Genomic DNA, 19,121 nt, shown 5'->3' on the forward strand with positions numbered 1-19,121 from the left:
TTCAGCCACTTGAGCTAATGACAGTGTTCAAGCCTCTGATAACAAGCCAAGGTTGCAAACCGATGCTTTGTAATTATTGGTTCCAGTTTACAGGAGTTTCATTCAGAGGATAACAGCCAAATAGCCGCTACATGAGCAAAGGAACACAGTTCTGCAAAAGCCTGTCAGCCGTAGAAAGGTCTTTTGCCAATTAGCTCCTGACTTCTAACCAATTACACAGCTACTGTTATATTTAGCTGGAGAAGCAGCTTTATAATGGTCTGTTGTGAGGATCTTGAAGGAAGTTGACAACTTCTTTTGAAGCATGAGGTGACTTAACATTTAAAAAGCCTTGGCATCATGTGTCCTTCGAAGATAAAAGAAAAGCCAGCTTTTCTTACAGACCTCAAGACTAGTGACTCTGTCGAGTGTGGATTGTTTTGATGAGATAAGGCCAGTCCTGCACTGAATCCATGTTATATCAGCCTAAAATTGGTTTAAAATAATTCACCTTTTGCTCTGGATTTTGCAGGAAATCCCAGAGCACTCCATAGAGCTGTACACACATCCCACTGGGTCACCCGGATCCACCAATGCTGGCACAGATCACTCCCTGAGGTCACAACGAGATGCCCAGCAAAGTGACCAACACTGGGCACTGTGTTATGACCTCAGAGGGAACAACTCACACGAGCAGTGCTGGCACTGGGTGACACAGCAGGATGCATGTGTAGACAGCCCTCCAGTGTAGCTACAGAGTGTGGAGAAGGGAATTTGGGGCAGCTATGGGGCCAGAAAACTCTGGAAGCAGCCCGCAGTACTCTGGTTGGTGTAGACAAGCTCCGTGTTTCAGGTCAATTTGCAAGATGTTTCATTTTCTTCCTTCACTGAACTTCATGAGCATATTTTTGATGTACCTTGTGTTATGTGCACATTTTCTTAATAAAATTTACTAAATTTATTCAGCCATCCACCTTTAATTACGGAATACATGCCCTTTAACTCTTGCAAATGTGTGAATATATCAAGCAAAGTGCACAGCTTTTGGGAAGTGGGGAAATGCTACTGTTGTGTGTGCGTGTGTGGTGTGAGTGGGAAACTGCTGAGTCCAAGAAAATTTGCTCTCCATTCCTTTTAATGGAACCATGGCCTGAAACACAGGAGCCAAAAGAAGCAGCTTCCACCCACTTTGGAGGTGTGACATTTAAATGACACCCCCACCCCCAACACAGCCCTAAACCATTCCAGCGCTGCCAAAAGGAGTCTGAAGCCACTGCAAAAAGAAATTCATTTAAAATGACTCCTGGTGGTGTGGATTGAGATCCGTTGCAGCAGCCCACGTTGGCAGTGGGTTTTGTAGTTGCTGTGTTCCTGGCCTAATTGTGGCAGGAGTGGCCAGAGACTGCTCCTTGCCAGCCATCTGCTTTGCTCCCAAGTCTGCAGTTTTGCTTTGTCTGTGAAAGGATGCAAATCTTTACTTGCTTTATTTTTGCCTGCATGAAGAAATAATTTAAGAAGTTTTCTCTGTGACAGTTCGGATTATGAGAGAGGTATATATTGTTTTGCATATTTGCAATCAGTTTTTCACACTTCAAGACTTTTTTGGGGGGAAAACATTTCTGCATAAAACTTGGGTTTTGCACAAAAAGTGATTTTTGTGCAGGAAGTATATTTTTCATGAAAAATACTGGATCTTAGTGCATAATATTTTCAAAACAAATTTGCTCATTGTTTGCACATACTTCCCTCCCAAGAGTCGTGAATCATAAAAAATCTCAGTTGGTTGGCCATTTTCTTGATGGAATATTTTGATGAGTCAAGATGTTGATGTTGTTGAGGATGAGAAAAATGTGCAAGTACTTATTTTTACATGATTAGTCTATCCAGACATGATTTGACCATAGGATGGTTGATTTGATTTTTCAGTAGCCAGTGATATCTTTTTATAGGTATTCATAATACTTATGTTTAGTGCTGCATGAGACACTTACCTTCATGAGAGAGATTTCATGTGAGAAAGAACACATGCAAGAAGGTGAAGCAGTTTGCCTTTGCCTGAGCTTTATTGGAAGGGCAAGATTCCACCCCTCCTCTCCTTTTCCTCTACTGCATTAATTCTATGCAAACTTCTTTTGCACTTTGAACTCACTTTACAGCAATTGAAATAAACTGAGGACAAAGGGGGAAGCTGAAAGGAAGAGAGAGAGGTACATTTTGAAGCATCTGAAAAGAGGGGACAACAGAATAGTAATTGGAACCATCCCTGCCAAATTGGAACAATTGGAGGATTTGGAATATATATACAATTAAGACATACCATGAGCCCTTGGTATCCACTAGTATTGGGTTGCAGGACCCCCGCCCCCCATGAATACCCAAATCCATCCCATTGTCTACCATTATGGGTAGTAAAATGGCAGCCCTTGGCATTTTTTTTAAAAAAATATTTATTTTCAAGTGGTGAATGGTTGAATCCATGCATGTAGAATACATGGATATGAAGGGCTGACAGTATTAAGTACTGTTGTGTATCAGTATTTCTTAAATATAGTGGAGTTGAAACCTTTTTGTTATCCTCCCTTGTATTTTGTAAATTCTGCATTCATCTCATGCACCAGGTGACTGGTGGGAATTTCAGTCTGTCTCGAGTTCAAGGGAAGCAGCTTTAATTACTGGAAGTGCCTTTCATTCTCTTCGACATCCTAGGCTTCCCATTTTGCAAATTAGTTACATTTATTGTGCAGTGTCAAACCTGAGAGATGGTATATAAATCTAGCCCAGAGGGAACTGAATGGTAAAGGTTTGACTAAGACCCTTTGCTTGTGTATTTTGGCAGACTTTTTTGCTGAAGCCAGCCATGATTAATTGTGCTGATTTCTCGTCCAAAGAACACACTCAGAAAAGGTGGCAGGAATAGCAGGTTGCTGCAAGGTTGGCCGGAAATCTGTGCCAAATGAGTATGCATAGGCCTTTTGCCCAGGAGCTACAATATGTGTGAAAATCCAAATGAATGGAGAGACTCCTTTTCTGAACCTGCTCTACCTACATCAATTCAAGCAGACAGCACATCTGGAGCCTTCCATTTCCGTGTCATTGTGTCATTCTGCCCCAGTGTCTCGCTGGACTGCCTGGCACATCTGCTGCTGCTGTAGGTCTCTTCTTCCGAGGTCAGAATGAAGCACCCAGCTTGTTACTGTCACTGGGACCTCATTCTGACCTTAGGAGTAAGCTACCTGCAGTGGTGGCAGATGTGTCAGGTGGCCCAGTGGGATGCCCGTGTAGATATCCTTTGGCAGCACTGAAATGGAGGCCAAGGTAATGGGGGCAAGCCAGAACAGCTACAGAGCATATCAAAGTGATGACATGGATCTCTCTTTCACAGTGGGATCATTAGGGTTGATGTCAGTGGCATCCCTGCACCAGATGTCACCTGCTGCAGGAAGTGGGACTTCTATGAGTGATGTGTGTTCTATCCCTCCATGCTGCCCCATCATTTTTCTGATGAGGAAAAGTATGGGACAGTGCTGGGGGGGGGGGCATATGCACAGGAATGGGGAAAGGTGGGAGCATGGTGTATGGAGGGTGGGAGCTTGTGTCGGAAAATGTGGGGGGTTGGGATCACACGCAGGGGCAACATATGGGGGTGGTATGTGTATGGGGGAGTGTGGGAATGGTAGGGGAGGATGGGAGCACACACACAAACAGTGCATAGGGGGAGTGGGAGGAGGATTTGACCAGGTGTCAACCTCCTTCTGGGGTATCACCTGGGGTGGGCCACACCACTGCATCCCCCAGTGATGCCACTGGTTGGTGTCACTTGGTGAAAACCCCCCACCGATAATCATCATTTTTTATACTAACGTTATTCATAAACTGTAATTCCTGTATATCACTGAATATAACGGTAATAGTTGTGACATGAAAAACTAACAAAATTAAAATTATACCTTTAAATAACAGTATCATACTCATAGCCTGAATGTATTTACATGGCCATAGCTTCATGTGGTTAAAGTGAACATTTGGTAAGATATTTTTAAATAATTTTTTTAAAATACTTTTTTGTTTTTTAATGATTTTAATTTTTTTTTAATGTTTTAAAAAACTCTGGGGCCCCTCCTTTCTCCTTCCACTGAATATTGCCCCACTCACATAATCTCTTCATCAGTTTAAAGGGATGCAGATAAACTCCACAGCCTGTTTCTGCCCAAAGGCAGATGTTTGGAGATCAGTGGTGTTACCTTGTGTGCCCATGTGCCTCACATCTCTTTAATGATGTCCCTGGTCTGTCATTGAGTCCATCTAGCCCCATAGTGTCTCATTGTCATGCATGAAAATGTGGTTTGCCAGCAACTTATGCAGAGTACTTTCTTATCTCTGGTCCCTAGTGGTTCCGCCCCAGTACAGTGAGCCCGCACTATATTTGGGCTCATTATAGGCAGCTTATGAGGAAGCCGCTGGGAGAATGGGAGAATGGTGCTTGCGCCCATGGGGCATGTGCACAGCCACACGGCAAGCACAAGCCCCATTATATCTAATGGGGCTTGAGCATATGCACTTTTTGCCTTACGTGGTGGTGGTGGTGTCCGGAACGGATCCACCATGTAAAGCAAGGGCGGACTGTACCAAGGAGGCCAAAGATTAGACCTAAGATCTTCTAGATGCAATGTGGCCATGTTAGGTTGTTGTCATTTGCCACCAAGTTGGCTTTGAATGAGCCAATGAATGAGAAACCTCCAAGAGCTTTGGTCATCATCTGCCCTCCTCAGGTCTTGCAAACTCAGGGCTGTGGCTTCTTTGATTCAGTCAATCTGCCTGTAATGCAGTCTTCCCCTTTCCCTACTGCCTTCCAATTTGCAGAGCATTAACCATCTTTTCCAGTGAGTCACATCATCTCATGATATGTCCAAAGGACAACAGCTTCATTTTAGTCATATTTACTTCTAATAAAGGCTCTGTCCCGATTTGCTCTAAGACCCATTCATTTGTGTATTTTTAGGAGTTCATGATTTCTGTAAAATTCTTCTCCAGTACCACATGACACGACATGGAACCATGATCCTTCCTTTGCAGGTGATAGAGTGGAATATTTAATGAAAAGACAGTTAATGGATTTGAGTATTTCTCTTTTGTTGAATGATCCCAGACAATCAGTGTTCAGTCCAGTGTAATGAGTGCCATAACATTGCACCGCTTTGTAGTCAGCCATATTTGGTCCCAATGTCAAAGAAAAAATTAAGCCAGTCCCAAGTGAAAGTGATGCTGTGTGGTCTAGCCACAGGATTGGTCCAAACCAATCAGAGATCATGCTGTAAAGATGATGAAATCTCTGAAGGCAATTATTGTCTGTTTTGCGGAAGTTCTTTAAAAATAGCTGAATGGGGCACGTTTAAATGCTGACAAAAGCATTCCTGAAAATCCTCTGCTGTTTACACTAGAGCCCTCTTTGTAATGTCTCTGACTCTCATAACCTATTTGATCAATGACATCTGCAGCATAGAAATATGTGTGTGTTTGGGTGTATCAAAGGCAATAACATACCTATTGTAGCACATTCACTTCTCTTAAACAATATGGAGAGGATTGTTTAAGAGTCGCAGATAGTCATAAAACACAGCGAACAGAAAGGTTACATATCATTAAGAATTATGATGATGATTACAGCAAAACAAGCAGAAGCAATTACAGTATAACTACCATAAACACTATGGCAAACAAATAATGTAATACTGTATTACAGTGTTGATTAAAGGGCATTAATCATATATTAAGCAAAGGGGGAAAATATAAGTCACCAGTGACTTCACACTGGTTTAGTTTGATATTATATTAATGGCAGTTGTTTCTACAACAGTATGTTTGTGTCTTTTGTATTTTACAAGGTCACTTATCTTTGAAACAGAACTGGCTGTAAATATAGATGAGGCTACATCTGCACAGAAGAAATAATGCAGTTTGACATCACACTAACTGTCATGGCTCAGTGCTATAGAATTCTGAGATTTGTAGTTTTGTGAGATATTTAGTCTTCTCTGTCAGAAATCCCAGGACTCCATAGCATTGACCCATGGCAGTTAAACCAGTGTTGAACTGCATTATTTCTTCAGTGCAGATTACCCCTAAGTCTCATAATAGACTGATGGTTGTGTGACCATCCTCTTGGAACATCTGGGAGAGTTAGGAATCGGTGGCACTGCACTCCAGTGGTTCCGTTCCTTCCTCTCGGGTAGATTCCAGAGGTTGATGCTCTGGGACAGTCGATCCTCGAAAATGGAGTTTAAATGTGGCATCCCTCAAGGCGCCATACTGTCCCTGATGCTTTTCAACATTTATATGAAGCCGCTGGGGGAAATCATTTGCAGACATGGGGCATGGTGTTATCAGTAAGCTGATGACACCCAAATATATTTCTCCACGTCCCGATCAGCAGGTATGACAACAGATGGCCTTTCTCCCCTCAATCAGTCTCTTGAAGAGGAAATGGGCTGGATGAGGAAAAACAAACTCAAGCTGAATCCAGACAAAACGGAGGTACTTAGTAGGGGCCCCCACACCAGGTATAGGGTTCCAACCTCCAGTCCTAGATGGGGTCACACTCTCCACAAAGGACTGTGTTCGCAGTCTGGGGTGCTCCTAGATCCATCACTTCACATGACGCACCAAGTGAATGCGGCGATCAGGAGTGCCTGTTATCAGCTTCGGCTGATACGCCAGCTGCACCCTTTCCTGGAAGTAAAGGACCTAGAAACTGTTGTACATTCACTGGTAACTTCACGACTTGATTTCTGTAATGCGCTCTACATGAGGCTACCCTTGTGCCTAGTCCAGAAACTTCAACTAGTGCAAAATATGGCAGCCAGGCTGGTTGCCGGAAAAACTAAGAGTGACCGAATAACGCCCGTCCTAAAATCTCTTTACTGGCTGCCTATTAGTTTCCGGGCACAGTACAAGGTGTTGGTTATAACCTTTAAAGCCCTACATGGCTTGGGTCCAATCTATTTGAGGGATCGCCTGCTTCCATATAATCCGCCCCGCACCCTCAGGTCCTCTGGGAGGAATCTATTGCAGCCTTTAAAAACCAGACTAACTGCTACCTCCCAGAGGGCCTTCTCTGCAATTGCTCCCAAACTATGGAACGGTCTGCCGGATGAGATCCATCAAATTGCCAGCTTAGGCAGCTTTAAAAAAGCTGTCAAGACGGATCTCTTCCGGCAGGCCTTTCCTGAATAAAAGTACCCAGCCACAGAATGACATCATGTATCAGCCCACCACTCTGTCCTCTCATATATATATATATATATATATATATATATATATATATAATTCTGTTTTAATAGATATTTTAATTGTAACATGTTTAATCCTGTTTTAAGGGGGGGGGGGAATTTGTGAATGTGGATTTTAATGTGTTGTGAGCCACTTTGATTGTCTCGTCACAGAAAAGCGGGATAAAAAATCAAAGTTTTATTTATTTATTTATTTATTTATGGTTGTGTGACTGTTGTCCACAAAAACCTGCTATTCAATACCTATCATATCAAAGAATGCTTATTGGCATTACTACTGGTGATCAGCTGCAGAATGTTAGGAAATACTGCAACTTTAGTGAGTAGAGACAAAGAGGAAGGTTTGTCCTAATGAGGTGGGAGAGTGGAGACTTTCTCCATTTCTCTCTGCACAACGTTGTAGCATTTCTGTTCTTTTCCTGAGGGATATGGTTGTAAAAGTGTGCCTTTTGTCATGCTGGAAAAATCAATTCAACACAAGGCATACTTTTTACTACTGTCTGCCTCAGGAAGAGAATGAAAGTGATATGACAGCATACGGAGAGGCATGCAGAAAGCCGTTATTCTCCCACTGCATTACAGCTTTCTTTGCTCATGTGATAAGGCACCAAGTTCAGGACAGGAAAGGCTGGAGTTTTTTGATGGAAAGAAAATGGAAAGGCAACAGTGTAAAAACATATAACATAGCTTTACTTACGATATATAAATCTCTTGGTGAGAGATTCTCAAACATGTGCTCTTCAGACATGAAGGAGAAAGAGAGTACTGCCAAATGGAAGATGTATAAACCCAGACTAATTGCATACTAACTGGTGCAGGAAGGGTAAACATGTAAATGACACGAATGTATGTCACCCTGAGAAACCTGGTCCAGGTTGAATGAGAGATGGGAGTGTCTGCAAAGGGCCATGGCATGTTTTGTTATGTAACTACATGTGTATTATAACTGTAATGATAAAATAATGCTTGTTTTTAGTTTGAGTAAAGGAAATAATATATTTTGGGAGGGCTGAATGTCAGGTACTGCTTTTGCATTTTACCTGCCAGGATTGTGCTGTTGCTATTGTGTCCCCATGATAAGCCCTGCACAAAATCGGATGAATGAATCTCATGCAGTCCTCTCCAAATGGCACTTATCACACGTGAATCTGGAACTCTAATCCAAAGCCCTTCCGTGGCCCTTCTGTAGCGAGGGTGAAGCAGAGTCACTTCGAATCCAAGGCAATTCACGTGATGAATTATCACACATGAAGAACGAAATTGTGGCCATTCCTGAGTCAAAGCGGAGTTAGTGTACATTGAATTACCACACCAGTAAATACCATGCGGATTCAACAATTTGAATTGTCACCCTTGCTCATGCTCAGTGGACTCTGAACGCATTGTGAACCTTTGCACTTCCGGGGTGAAGAAGGGGGCCACTTACTGGTTCCACTTTCACGTGAATGCTAGCCTCACGTGAATGACAGCTTCACATTTCTTCTTCCCTTCTATTTTATTCTATTTTTAACTTGATTTACTCTAGAATGTGTCCTGGGTCCTCTCTGTCAGATTTCCCTGCATCCCCCCCAACTGCTTCCTTCGAATGTATCCGGTTTCTCTTATTTTCCATGCTCCCTAAAGTACCACCTCCCTGAATCTAATCCACTCTCCTTCTCTTTGTAACAGTTGCCTTCTCTCAGGTTGCATCTGCATTAGGGAAATAATCCGGTTTGACTCCACTTTAACTGTCCTGGCTCAGTGCTGTGGAATTCTGGGAACTGTAGTGTCATGAGACATTGAGCCTTTTCTGCCTAATATATTATTATTATTATTATTATTATTATTATTATTATTATTTAAATATTAATATTATTATTAATAAAAAATTTTCATTTCAAAATAATCAGTGTAAAAGCTGCAGGTTTACTTGGAAGTAAATCTTTTGGAACTGAAGGAGATCCATTTTGGAGGAGTGCAGAAATGATCCAGTTTCTCTTATTCTCCCTAAAATACCACCTCCCTGAATCCAATCCACTCTCCTTCCCTTTGTAACAGTTGCCTTCTCTTAGGTTGCATCCGCACTGGGGAAATAATTCAGTTTGACTCTACTTTAACTGTCCTGGCTCAAGGCTATGGAATTCTGGGAGTTGGAGTTTGTTGCTCCCCCAGCCTCCAATGGCCCCCTCAATTGCTCCCATCTCTCCCCCCAGCCTCCTGTTTCATTCTCTTCATCCCTGTCAGCTACATACAAACGTGCCCTCCGTTCTTGAAAGAGTGCCAGAAGCAAATGGGGCAAAATTGCAGCACAGGATCATGGGAAATGTGGGCCCTTGGATGTTTGGGGGGTGTACCAGGATGGAAACAAAGTTGCATTCCACACCAGACCGATTCGGAGTGAAATTGAAGTGAGCTTAGAAGCAATTGTTGTGAATTCGCTTGTTACCGAATTCACCAAAATGAGGAGTCACTTTGGATTGACTGTGGAAGCGCCTCGAAACAACCCCCATAGAAAGCAATCATGTGAAATAATACATCATGTTTTAGCGTGAATCCGCAGGGTTGGACCCGCAGTCGCATCAGAACAGAGCTGCAAAACCCTCCGTGTGATAAGGCTCTATGTGAAAGTTTAACTTACTTCTTGGTGCTTAGAGAAGCATAGCCAGCTGAAGCAGATACCACAGAGCTAGAAGAAATGACTTGTATGTAAGATAGTTTCATAGGGTTAGTTCTGAAGATTCATTTTTGGTTACCTTTGTGCAGAACTGCAGATATCTTTCTTTCCTTTTAATGCCAAGTGTGCACATAGAATTTTATAGCATAGTACAGAACCTCTGTGCCTTTTCCAACAAATTTGAAAGCTGGCAAGTTCAGAGGAGCTTTGAACTACTTACTCAGATGTTCCTTGAACACAAGATGGTAGCATGCCACTAGACAGTCCCACTGGATCCCAATGCTTTGACAAGGATGTTCTTCTGACATATTTAGAGAGAAGGCAGATTTTTTAAAATGTCAGCCTAGCTTTTTGCTTTGCTTAAAAGATATCAGAACGTTCCTGAAATCAAACAGCCATATAATTTCTACATAAACAAACTTGTCCAGATACTTTTATGGTCTTTAATGCTTTCTGGCAATGACAGCACCTCCTCCCCCCCCCCCCCCCACATTCCAACCTACAAAAAGGATGTGACAAGACAGTCATTAATTTGTCTCACATGTGATTTCCTTTCTAAAAGGGGTTTGTACATTCTGTAACTGTGTGAATGAATCTACACTATGCAGTTATCACATTTCCATACCAGTTCAGTTGCCGTGGCTCCATTCTACAGAATCCTGGGATTTGAAGTTTGGCAAAGTACTGAAAATTCTATGCTAGAGAATTCTAGTGCTGTAGTTCAAAAGCTGCCTAGCTGAAAACTGGACAGATGGGGGGAAAGGGGTAGACAGAGGCTTTGAAAGATGTTCCAAAAACCACATATGAAATAGTTCCATTTCAAAAGCCACACACATCTAAATGGAAGTGGTTGAAGGTGGGAAGAGAAGGAAATATCCATAAATAACTTTGATATATCTATCCATCTCTTAGTGTGCCCTATTAAAATGATATTCTGCCACTTTGCAACTACTTTCAGAAAGGATGGTGGTACATTTCTGCAAAGAAAGAAACAGTGGAAATGACATTTTCTGCCATCTACTTTTTTCTGTTTTTCCTCTTGATTTCCCCCTTGTATGAATCCATGGAGAATATCAGAATTAAAAAGCTGTGATTAAACTTTAGAAAGCATAACTTAGATCACAGGGAGAGCTAGATTTACCTAGAGGTGGTCCATGTTCAAAGCCAGGGGAAATACATGTTACCTGCAAGTAAATGCATTTTGTCAAGTTCTGTTCTCCTGCAGTTATAAAGAAGAATCTTTTAACTACTGAGGGAGAACATCTTGAAACAGTGCAGTCTGTAAGCAGAAGCATTTTAGCCTGTGATGTTCTGCTCTGGTTATGAACAAGAAGAGCACTTTACCACTGAAAAAAAATAAAATAAAATTAACTACCAAAAACAAATAAATTTTTAAAGCAGTACATAATGCAAGCCATCCATTAGCAGCAAACTCAGCAAGACAAACATTGACTTTCTGCCATGTTGTTATCTAAAAATCATTAGTGGGATTATGTTATTCCCAATTCCCCATGTTCTTTTTCTAAAGCTATTAAATCCTTTCGAAAGAGAGAGGGAGAGAGCTCCATTTAGAATGTTCCTATAAATTGTGTTATGAGAGGTAGCTGCAAGGCCTGCAAATAAAAAGCCCAAACAAATATCAACAGATTGATTTAAATTCATAACCCGCTGTATCACATGGCTGGAGATAAACAACAAAGAATTCTACCACCGGGACCCATTAGTCTCCTTTCAAATGCTTCTTGTTAGATATCTGGAGGTTTGAACCAGCCCTCTGGTAACCGAAGGCAAGTACCTTACTCACTCTCCCACTGGGAAGAGTTTCAGTGTTGCTTACTGTTTTTAAAAACAAAACACAACACCAAAACTCTTTTCTTTTCTAAGCATGCAGTTGGCAAACTGAAGTCAACTCCCATACCCTCTAGTATTCACAGATGAAAACTGGGACATGTGGGGCCAAGCAACATCAGTTTGCGGTCAAGGTGGCAAAAGGTGAGACCACTTTGACTGCCATGGCACTCTCCTGTGGACTCCAGGGATTTGTAGTTTGTTGTGACACTGGAGCTCTCAGGCAGAGAAGGCTAAATTATCTCACCAAACTAGTTCTCAGAATTTCCTAGCATTGAGTCATGATGGTTAATGCAGTGTCAAACTGGATTATTTCTGCAGTGCAGATACAGCCAGTGAGGAAGAATACACAAACTGGAAAAGGCTGTAGCAGTTTGCTTTTGCCTGAGCCTCCTGGGAAGTGTAAGATTGGAGTGGACACCCCATCTCTCCTACTTCCACCTCTTGTGTTAATTGGGTCCAAACTCCTTTTGCACTATGAACAAATGTCCAAAACACACTGCAGAAATACTCCAGTTGGGACCGCTTTAACTGCCCTGGCTCAGTGCTTTGGAATTCTGGGAACTGTTGATTGTACTTGAAACAAAATTCTTCCAAAGAATACCCAAGAAGTGAAATGTCTTTTTTGCAACTCAGATTCCCTCACTTTTTGGTTAATGGAGTGATTTTTTTATTTAAAAAATCATCAGAACTCTCTGTTACAGCATAACAATCCTTTTTGTTCCATTAATTTTGGGGAGTACAGTATATAAAGAATGAGCCATGCTTTCATTTAGGTACGCTTAAAAAAACAACCCATAGATGCCTATTTTGCAGTTTGGCATTAAGCAGCAGGTTGGAACTGCGGCTATTTTTAATGCAACATTTGGCAAATCAAATTAGGTGAAACCTATTCCAGTTTCTGTGCGAAAATCCCATAAATATTTATTTCCCCAGCTCTGTGTATTATTCTCTGTGCCTTTGGAAAAAGAAGCATGTACATGTCAAATCTAATATCTGGTAGAATCACAAAGTTCGTAGACATGTTTTCTTAATTCTGACTCTTGCCTTAGGAGATCATAACTGAGCATCAAAATTCTTGTAAAAAATACACTAAAATGGACTCCTATTGCCCAGTCTGTGTATTAAATAATGGTTATAAGATCTTCGCATCTGCCATGACTGTCTAGCTTAAAATATATAAAAACAACACTATACAGCCTGATCACTTTGGATGTTTAATCCATCAATATATTGCCGACCTAACACACTGCTTGGTATAATTATTGTAAATATGAGGGATCCCAAATGGCTCTAACAGATTTAGATTTTTTAAAAAGCATTTGATTGGCAGTTCCTATTAGGCTCATTGTCACTTGATCAATTTGGTTCTTTCTGCACTTCATTCTCTGTCAGTTGCGAAGGTACTGATTAACAATCTGGACTCTATCCCCTTGAAATAACAAGTAGTACAGGTTGAGTCTCCCTTATCTAGAAATTTGAAATATTCCAACAGACAAAATCTTTTTCATGGATGGCTGAGATAGTGACACCTGTGCTTTCTGTTTTTCAAAAAAATATTGCTTTGTTTCATGCACAAAATTACTAAAAATATTGTATAAAATTACCTACAGGCTACGCGTATAAGGTGTATATGAAACATAAATAAATTCTGTGTTTAATAATAATTAATAATAATTTGTTTTATTTATATACCGCTATTCCAAAGATCATAGCGGTGAACAGCAAGCAAGCTAATTAGCAAGTAAGCTAATTTGCCCCCAACAGTCTGGGTACTCATTTTAGTGACCTCGGAAGGATGCAAGCCTGAGTCGAGCTTGGGCCCTTTTGCTGGTCTTGAACTCGCAACCTTGTGGTTTTGAGTGAATGGCTGCAGTACAGGCATTTAACCACTGCGCCACCAGGGCTCCTTTAGACTTGGGTCCCAGCTCCAAGATATCTTATTATGTACATCTATGCAAATACACAGATTCCAAAATCCAAAAGAATCCAAAATCCAAAACATCTCCAGCCCCAAGCATTTTGGATAAGGGAGACTCAGCCTGTACTAAACAAAGATGCCCATTATCCCTTCTTTTGTTGACGTTAGTAGTTGAGTTTCTGGATATCTATATCAGGTCTGCCCCACATATTAAAGAAATTGAGGTCCAGAAATCGAACCATGACACGAGTCTTTATGCTGATTATATGGTTCGGATGGTCAGTAAATTTATGGAAGTCCTTCAGTATCTAATGCTCAAACATGGCTACTTTGCAAAATTATCTAGACCAAGGGTTAATCTTATGCATTTCTGTATTCCTCCTGCCATTCAGATAACCATTTCCCAGACATTAAATATTCCTTTAATCTACAAACAATTCTGCTATTTAGAAGTGCTGATAACTAAAAGAGCTAGTGAATCTGTGGAGGCCAATTATGGAGAAATCTGGGAAAAGATATTATAAGATTTAAAATGGTGGGGAGTTCTAACATTGTCTTTTTTAAGCACCATTGCCAATAATATAATTAATTTCTTTCCAGGGATTTTGACTGAATATTTCGGTAAATATTGGAGAATTCCGGTGATTTTGGATTTTGGTAAAACATTCCGGGGAATATCTTCAAGGCTTGTTGACAACACTGTTTCTCAAGTTGCATCGCCACTACAAAAACAGTGCTTCATTGAAAGTTTTCATAGTTATTTTATGTACTCCCCCTTGAGCTTTCATATAGAATGCTAAAAATGTGGTAGAAGAAATTATAAGCCTTAATTTTTAAGACCCACAAACTGAGAGTGGCTAAAGTTCTTATATATTAGTCATATCTAACAGGTGGATTGAAGATACCTCTTTCTTAAAAATATATAATGAAGCTTTTTATTTGCTTTGATATACAAAAAGCAAAATGAACAATGGGCACAAACTGAAAAATCAATACTTAATTCTCAGGTTGTTGAACAAATCCCATTTGTGAAAAAGAAGCTGTTCACATTTGCAAAATGCACTTATTCAAATGCTTGCATGGGACTGCTGTGTGAAGGTGCACACAGAAGTTTCTCACTTCTGGAGGGAGGAGGAGGAAGAATCATGGCTGCCAAAGCTGGCTGCCGTGTGTATATTCACACACAGCAGCCAGCGATTGCTTGTTCTCACCCTTCCTTCTGGAAAGCAGTGTTCGGCAGCATGGAAAAACAGATCACCCAACTGTGGTTTGCCAAAGCACTATTGTGGGGGAACATGTGATAAGGAATGATGCCAAACCAGTATGCTTCCATTCTTAAACTACTGTAATTATGGTGAGACAACAGGCTGATGTGCTGAAGTCCTAAATATCAATGGAGGAGCTAGATCTGATGTGAAAAGCCATTCACATTTCCTAGAGAGTTCAGTTGGCTGCTTGCAGGGTGCAGACAGAAGTTCTCAGTGCGGGTTCAGAGAAGGGACGTGTGGCCCTTTAAAGTCCTGGTGGGGGAAGGAAATAGATTTGGTCCTGGATATCTGGGAATGGTTGATCCTTGCACTAGTGCATAGTTTAAGGCAACAGTAGAAATGCATTTCTAGAATTAATGCAAAGGAGACATCCAGTATCATTTTCCTCTGGTAATCAGTTGTGCAATGCAGTGCATGCACAACACTATCTTTTACTAGTGCTTGCTCAACAGTTCCCAATGAATAAGCTGAAACTATGCTTATAGATATCTTTTCAACACCCTGTTAATGTTATATTATCTTGGGCTCGCTGGAAAGTACCGTATATACTCAACTATAAGTCGACCTCATGTATAAGTTGAGGTCAAGTTTTGGGGCCGAAATTATGGATTTTGCTATGACCCGTGGATATGTCAGGGGTAAAACTTAGGGGCATGTAATGAAGGATATAAAGGACAAAGTAAAGGAAAACAATGCCAAAGAACTTGCAAGATTCCAGTAGGCATAACTATTTTTGCACCTGTTAAAGGCTGGATGGACAAGAGAGTAGAAGGGAGTCAGTGCTTCCAGGGCAGATTAAACTCTTGCCTTTTACCATACACACACACAAACACACACACACACACTAAAATACGGTATTTACATTGACCCATGGATAAGTCGACTCAGGTTTTTGGGATCAATTTTTTAACCTAAATTTCTAGACTTATACATGAGTATATACAGTAAGCCTCAGTGTACTCAAAGGGACTCCTTTTGTTGTTGTTAACCACCCTCAAGTCGATCCCAACTCATGGTGACCCTGTGGATGAGACATCTCCAAGACTCCCTGTCTTCCACTGCTCTGCTCAGGGCCAATAAATTCATACCCGTGACCTCCTAAATAGAGCCTATCCACCTGACAAGTGGTCTTCCTCTCTTTCTACATCCCTTCACCTTTCCTAGCACCATTGTCTGTTCCAGTGAGTCAATCCTTCTCATTATGTGACTTGTTTCCAATTAAAGTGCTAAACCCTGTTCCCCAAACAGATTCAGTACCATGGACAGTTCATTGACCAAATTCGCTGTCTCCTTTATATTGGCATCACCAGGCACCATTGTGTTACATGAGGTTTTTGAGGCATTTCTCCAACTATTTTCTCATATTCTTTTTGAGACTAGATATCCTTTGGAATTATGGCTCTCTACAGCTGCATCCATTTTATAGATTTATAGATTAAATGACTGTGTTATTATCTGTTTGTGGGCGGAAAGAGTATATGGTGAATGAGACTATTAAAAAGATTTGATGTAAAAAGAATAGTCCAAGTTAATACAGTGAGCCTGTGCCATACGCAGGCTCATTATAGGCGGCTTTCAGCTTACGCTGAAGCTGCCCCACAATAAAAACAATGGTGTGCGCACGGCTGTGCAGCGAGCCCAAGTCCCATTCTATCCAATGGGGCTTGAGCATACGTGCTTTTTGCTTTACGTGGGGGGGGGGGGGGGGCTAAAGCGAGAGTGGACTGTAACAAGTTTTATCCTCTTTTCATGTTTTTAAAAGGTAGAAAAGGTAAAGGTAGTCCCTTGACATGACTATTTAGTCGTAGCCAACTGTAGGGGGTATAACAAAAAAAGGTATACTGATAATAATAATTTAAACTGACCTCATAACATTTTGCAAGTATTTGTTAGTCTGTTTTGTATTCTTCTTTATATGTGTTTGTGTTGTTGCTATGGTGAAAGTAAAATGTGGGAGGGGAAGGAGAAGAGGGAGTAGCTGTGAGTATTAAAGTCAAATATAATGTTAATGTGCTTTTTATTCTAAGTCAAATAATGTTTTTTTAAAAAAATAACACATATACCACAGCCATTCCATACATTACTCTATCAGACAACATAACATAATAATACCTGCATAAATACATGTACACACACACATAAAGGACATCACAAAAAACAACATCATACATAACCTGCTAGTATCTCCAAAAACATTAATGACATGTCTTTGTACTCCTCTTCTATCCTTGTTGAATTCAATTTTTGTTATTAATCTGAGTGCCATGATATAAATGGTATTTTTATAGTTATTATCTACATTTTGGCTGTTGCTTTCTATTTCTATAATTTCTTTCTCTTTCTCTCTTCTTGATGAATGTCGTATGCCATATTATTTAATTTGGCCAAACACTTTACCAATATTTTCTAACTCCCATTCTTCCTCAACTTTTTTGTACTGATTTATTTTTCAAATAATGTGTCATAATGTCGATTTGAGTCATGTCTGCCAGTTTTAGCAGCCACTCTTTATATGTTGGAATTTCTTCATATTTCCATTTCAAAACATATAGTATCCTCGCTGCGGTCATCATATATGATATCAGTGTCCAATTTTACTTTTCAAATTTCAAATAATGTGTGAATTAAAATATTTAAACCATTTAAAAAAAACCAAAGCCAAATCAAATCTGTGAAAAAGTCAAAACATAAAAGTCTAAGAGGCAAAAATGACTAGAATGTGATAAGAGATCCTCTATTCTGAACTGAAGAGAAAGCCATATTGCAGGATGATAAGAATCACATGTCTAATTAGACCTTAATCTGTGAATCAAAGAAAAGAAACCCAAATACCCAACATGCTAGGAGCTTTTAAGCCATAATGTTATGCCCACTTAGGCCTAAATCCAGAATGATCCCATTGAATCAATTACTGAATAGTGAGTCAACAAATCCAGTTGATTCAATGGTTCTATTGCAATCAAGGCTAACAATATTATTTAGCCCATTAAATCAAATTTACATTAATACTTTGCATATGTCAATTAAGGATGGAAAAGAAATTTTGTTTGTTTTGTAATACTGGATTCTCCTTCCTTGGAGGTCTTCAAACAGAGGCTGGATGGCCATCTGTCGGGATGCTTTGATTGAGAGTTCCTGCATGGCAGAATGGGGTTGGACTGGATAGTCCTTGTGGTCTCTTCCAGTTCTATGATTATATGATTCTAAGAATGAAATTAGTGATTCCACATCTCCTGAGACTAGCAATGGAATGCAGCATGCCTGCCTCAGTAATCCACACATTTTTGAAGGTTGTGATGTGATTCAGAGAGGAAAAACAAGCATATAAAACTATACATATATTTGGGAAGAAATGTGCACAACCAAATAGATATGCATGTGATCAATACCAAAATGTTTTAATTAATGGAGAAATAGGTTAAATGCATAGATTAAAATAATGCATATAAAAGTTCCATTTTCTGTAAAAAAAAATACACACAAAATTATGCACGACTTTCCAGGCAGGAATAAAAATGCAAGTCTCACTACACAAAATGTGACTTGGATAGAACAAGAATATCAATGAGATTCTGAGAAATCTAGGAAGGGGGAGGAAAGATTGACAGATATTCACATCCCTTATCCCAAGTTCGTTCATTGAAATCTAGGTTAACCTATGACTTATTTACAAGCCTTAACAGCAGTTGACTTCACAGAAAAGATCAAGTTCACATTGAGACCCCTGAGTCAATGAAACATTCATCATTTGTCAGAGCTGTTCTAAGATCAGAATGACTGACAAGCTGGCAGGCGGCAAGGGGTCTAGGGCAGACTGCTATGTAAGCAGCATGCGTTAACTGAATTTTTCCATTCCTTTACTAGGCAAAGGTGATGTGTTTGGTGACATCTTCTGGAAAGAAACCACTTTGGCCCATGCGTGTGCTAATGTGAGGGCACTGACATACTGCGATTTGCACATTATCAAGCGGGAAGCCTTGCTGAAAGTTTTGGACTTTTATACTGCTTTTGCAAACTCCTTCTCAAGAAATCTCACACTCACCTGCAATCTAAGGAAACGGGTAAGATCTCTTTGATCAAATGTACATGGACAAAGTGGACTGTAATGGCCAACTAGTTTGTAATTTGATGCCCCCTTCCCCAAGCTGCAAACCACCTACATTGCC

General features: G+C 40.4%; 1 protein-coding gene across 1 annotated transcript in view; it reads left to right on the forward strand.

The window, feature by feature from the left end:
• The window catches only part of LOC149315212 (voltage-gated delayed rectifier potassium channel KCNH5), a 244,103-nt gene that overhangs the window by 179,956 nt on the left and 45,026 nt on the right, over positions 1-19,121 (forward strand). The window contains exon 10 of the mRNA XM_089522753.1: positions 18,820-19,016. Within this exon, the coding sequence (XP_089378879.1) occupies positions 18,820-19,016 (197 nt within the window). The remainder of the gene's footprint in view (positions 1-18,819; positions 19,017-19,121) is intronic.

The sequence above is a fragment of the Sceloporus occidentalis genome, unplaced genomic scaffold, assembly GCF_023333645.1.
Source record: "Sceloporus occidentalis isolate IW3139 unplaced genomic scaffold, rSceOcc1.0.p SCAF_4, whole genome shotgun sequence".
Taxonomy (NCBI): Eukaryota; Metazoa; Chordata; class Lepidosauria; order Squamata; family Phrynosomatidae; genus Sceloporus; species Sceloporus occidentalis.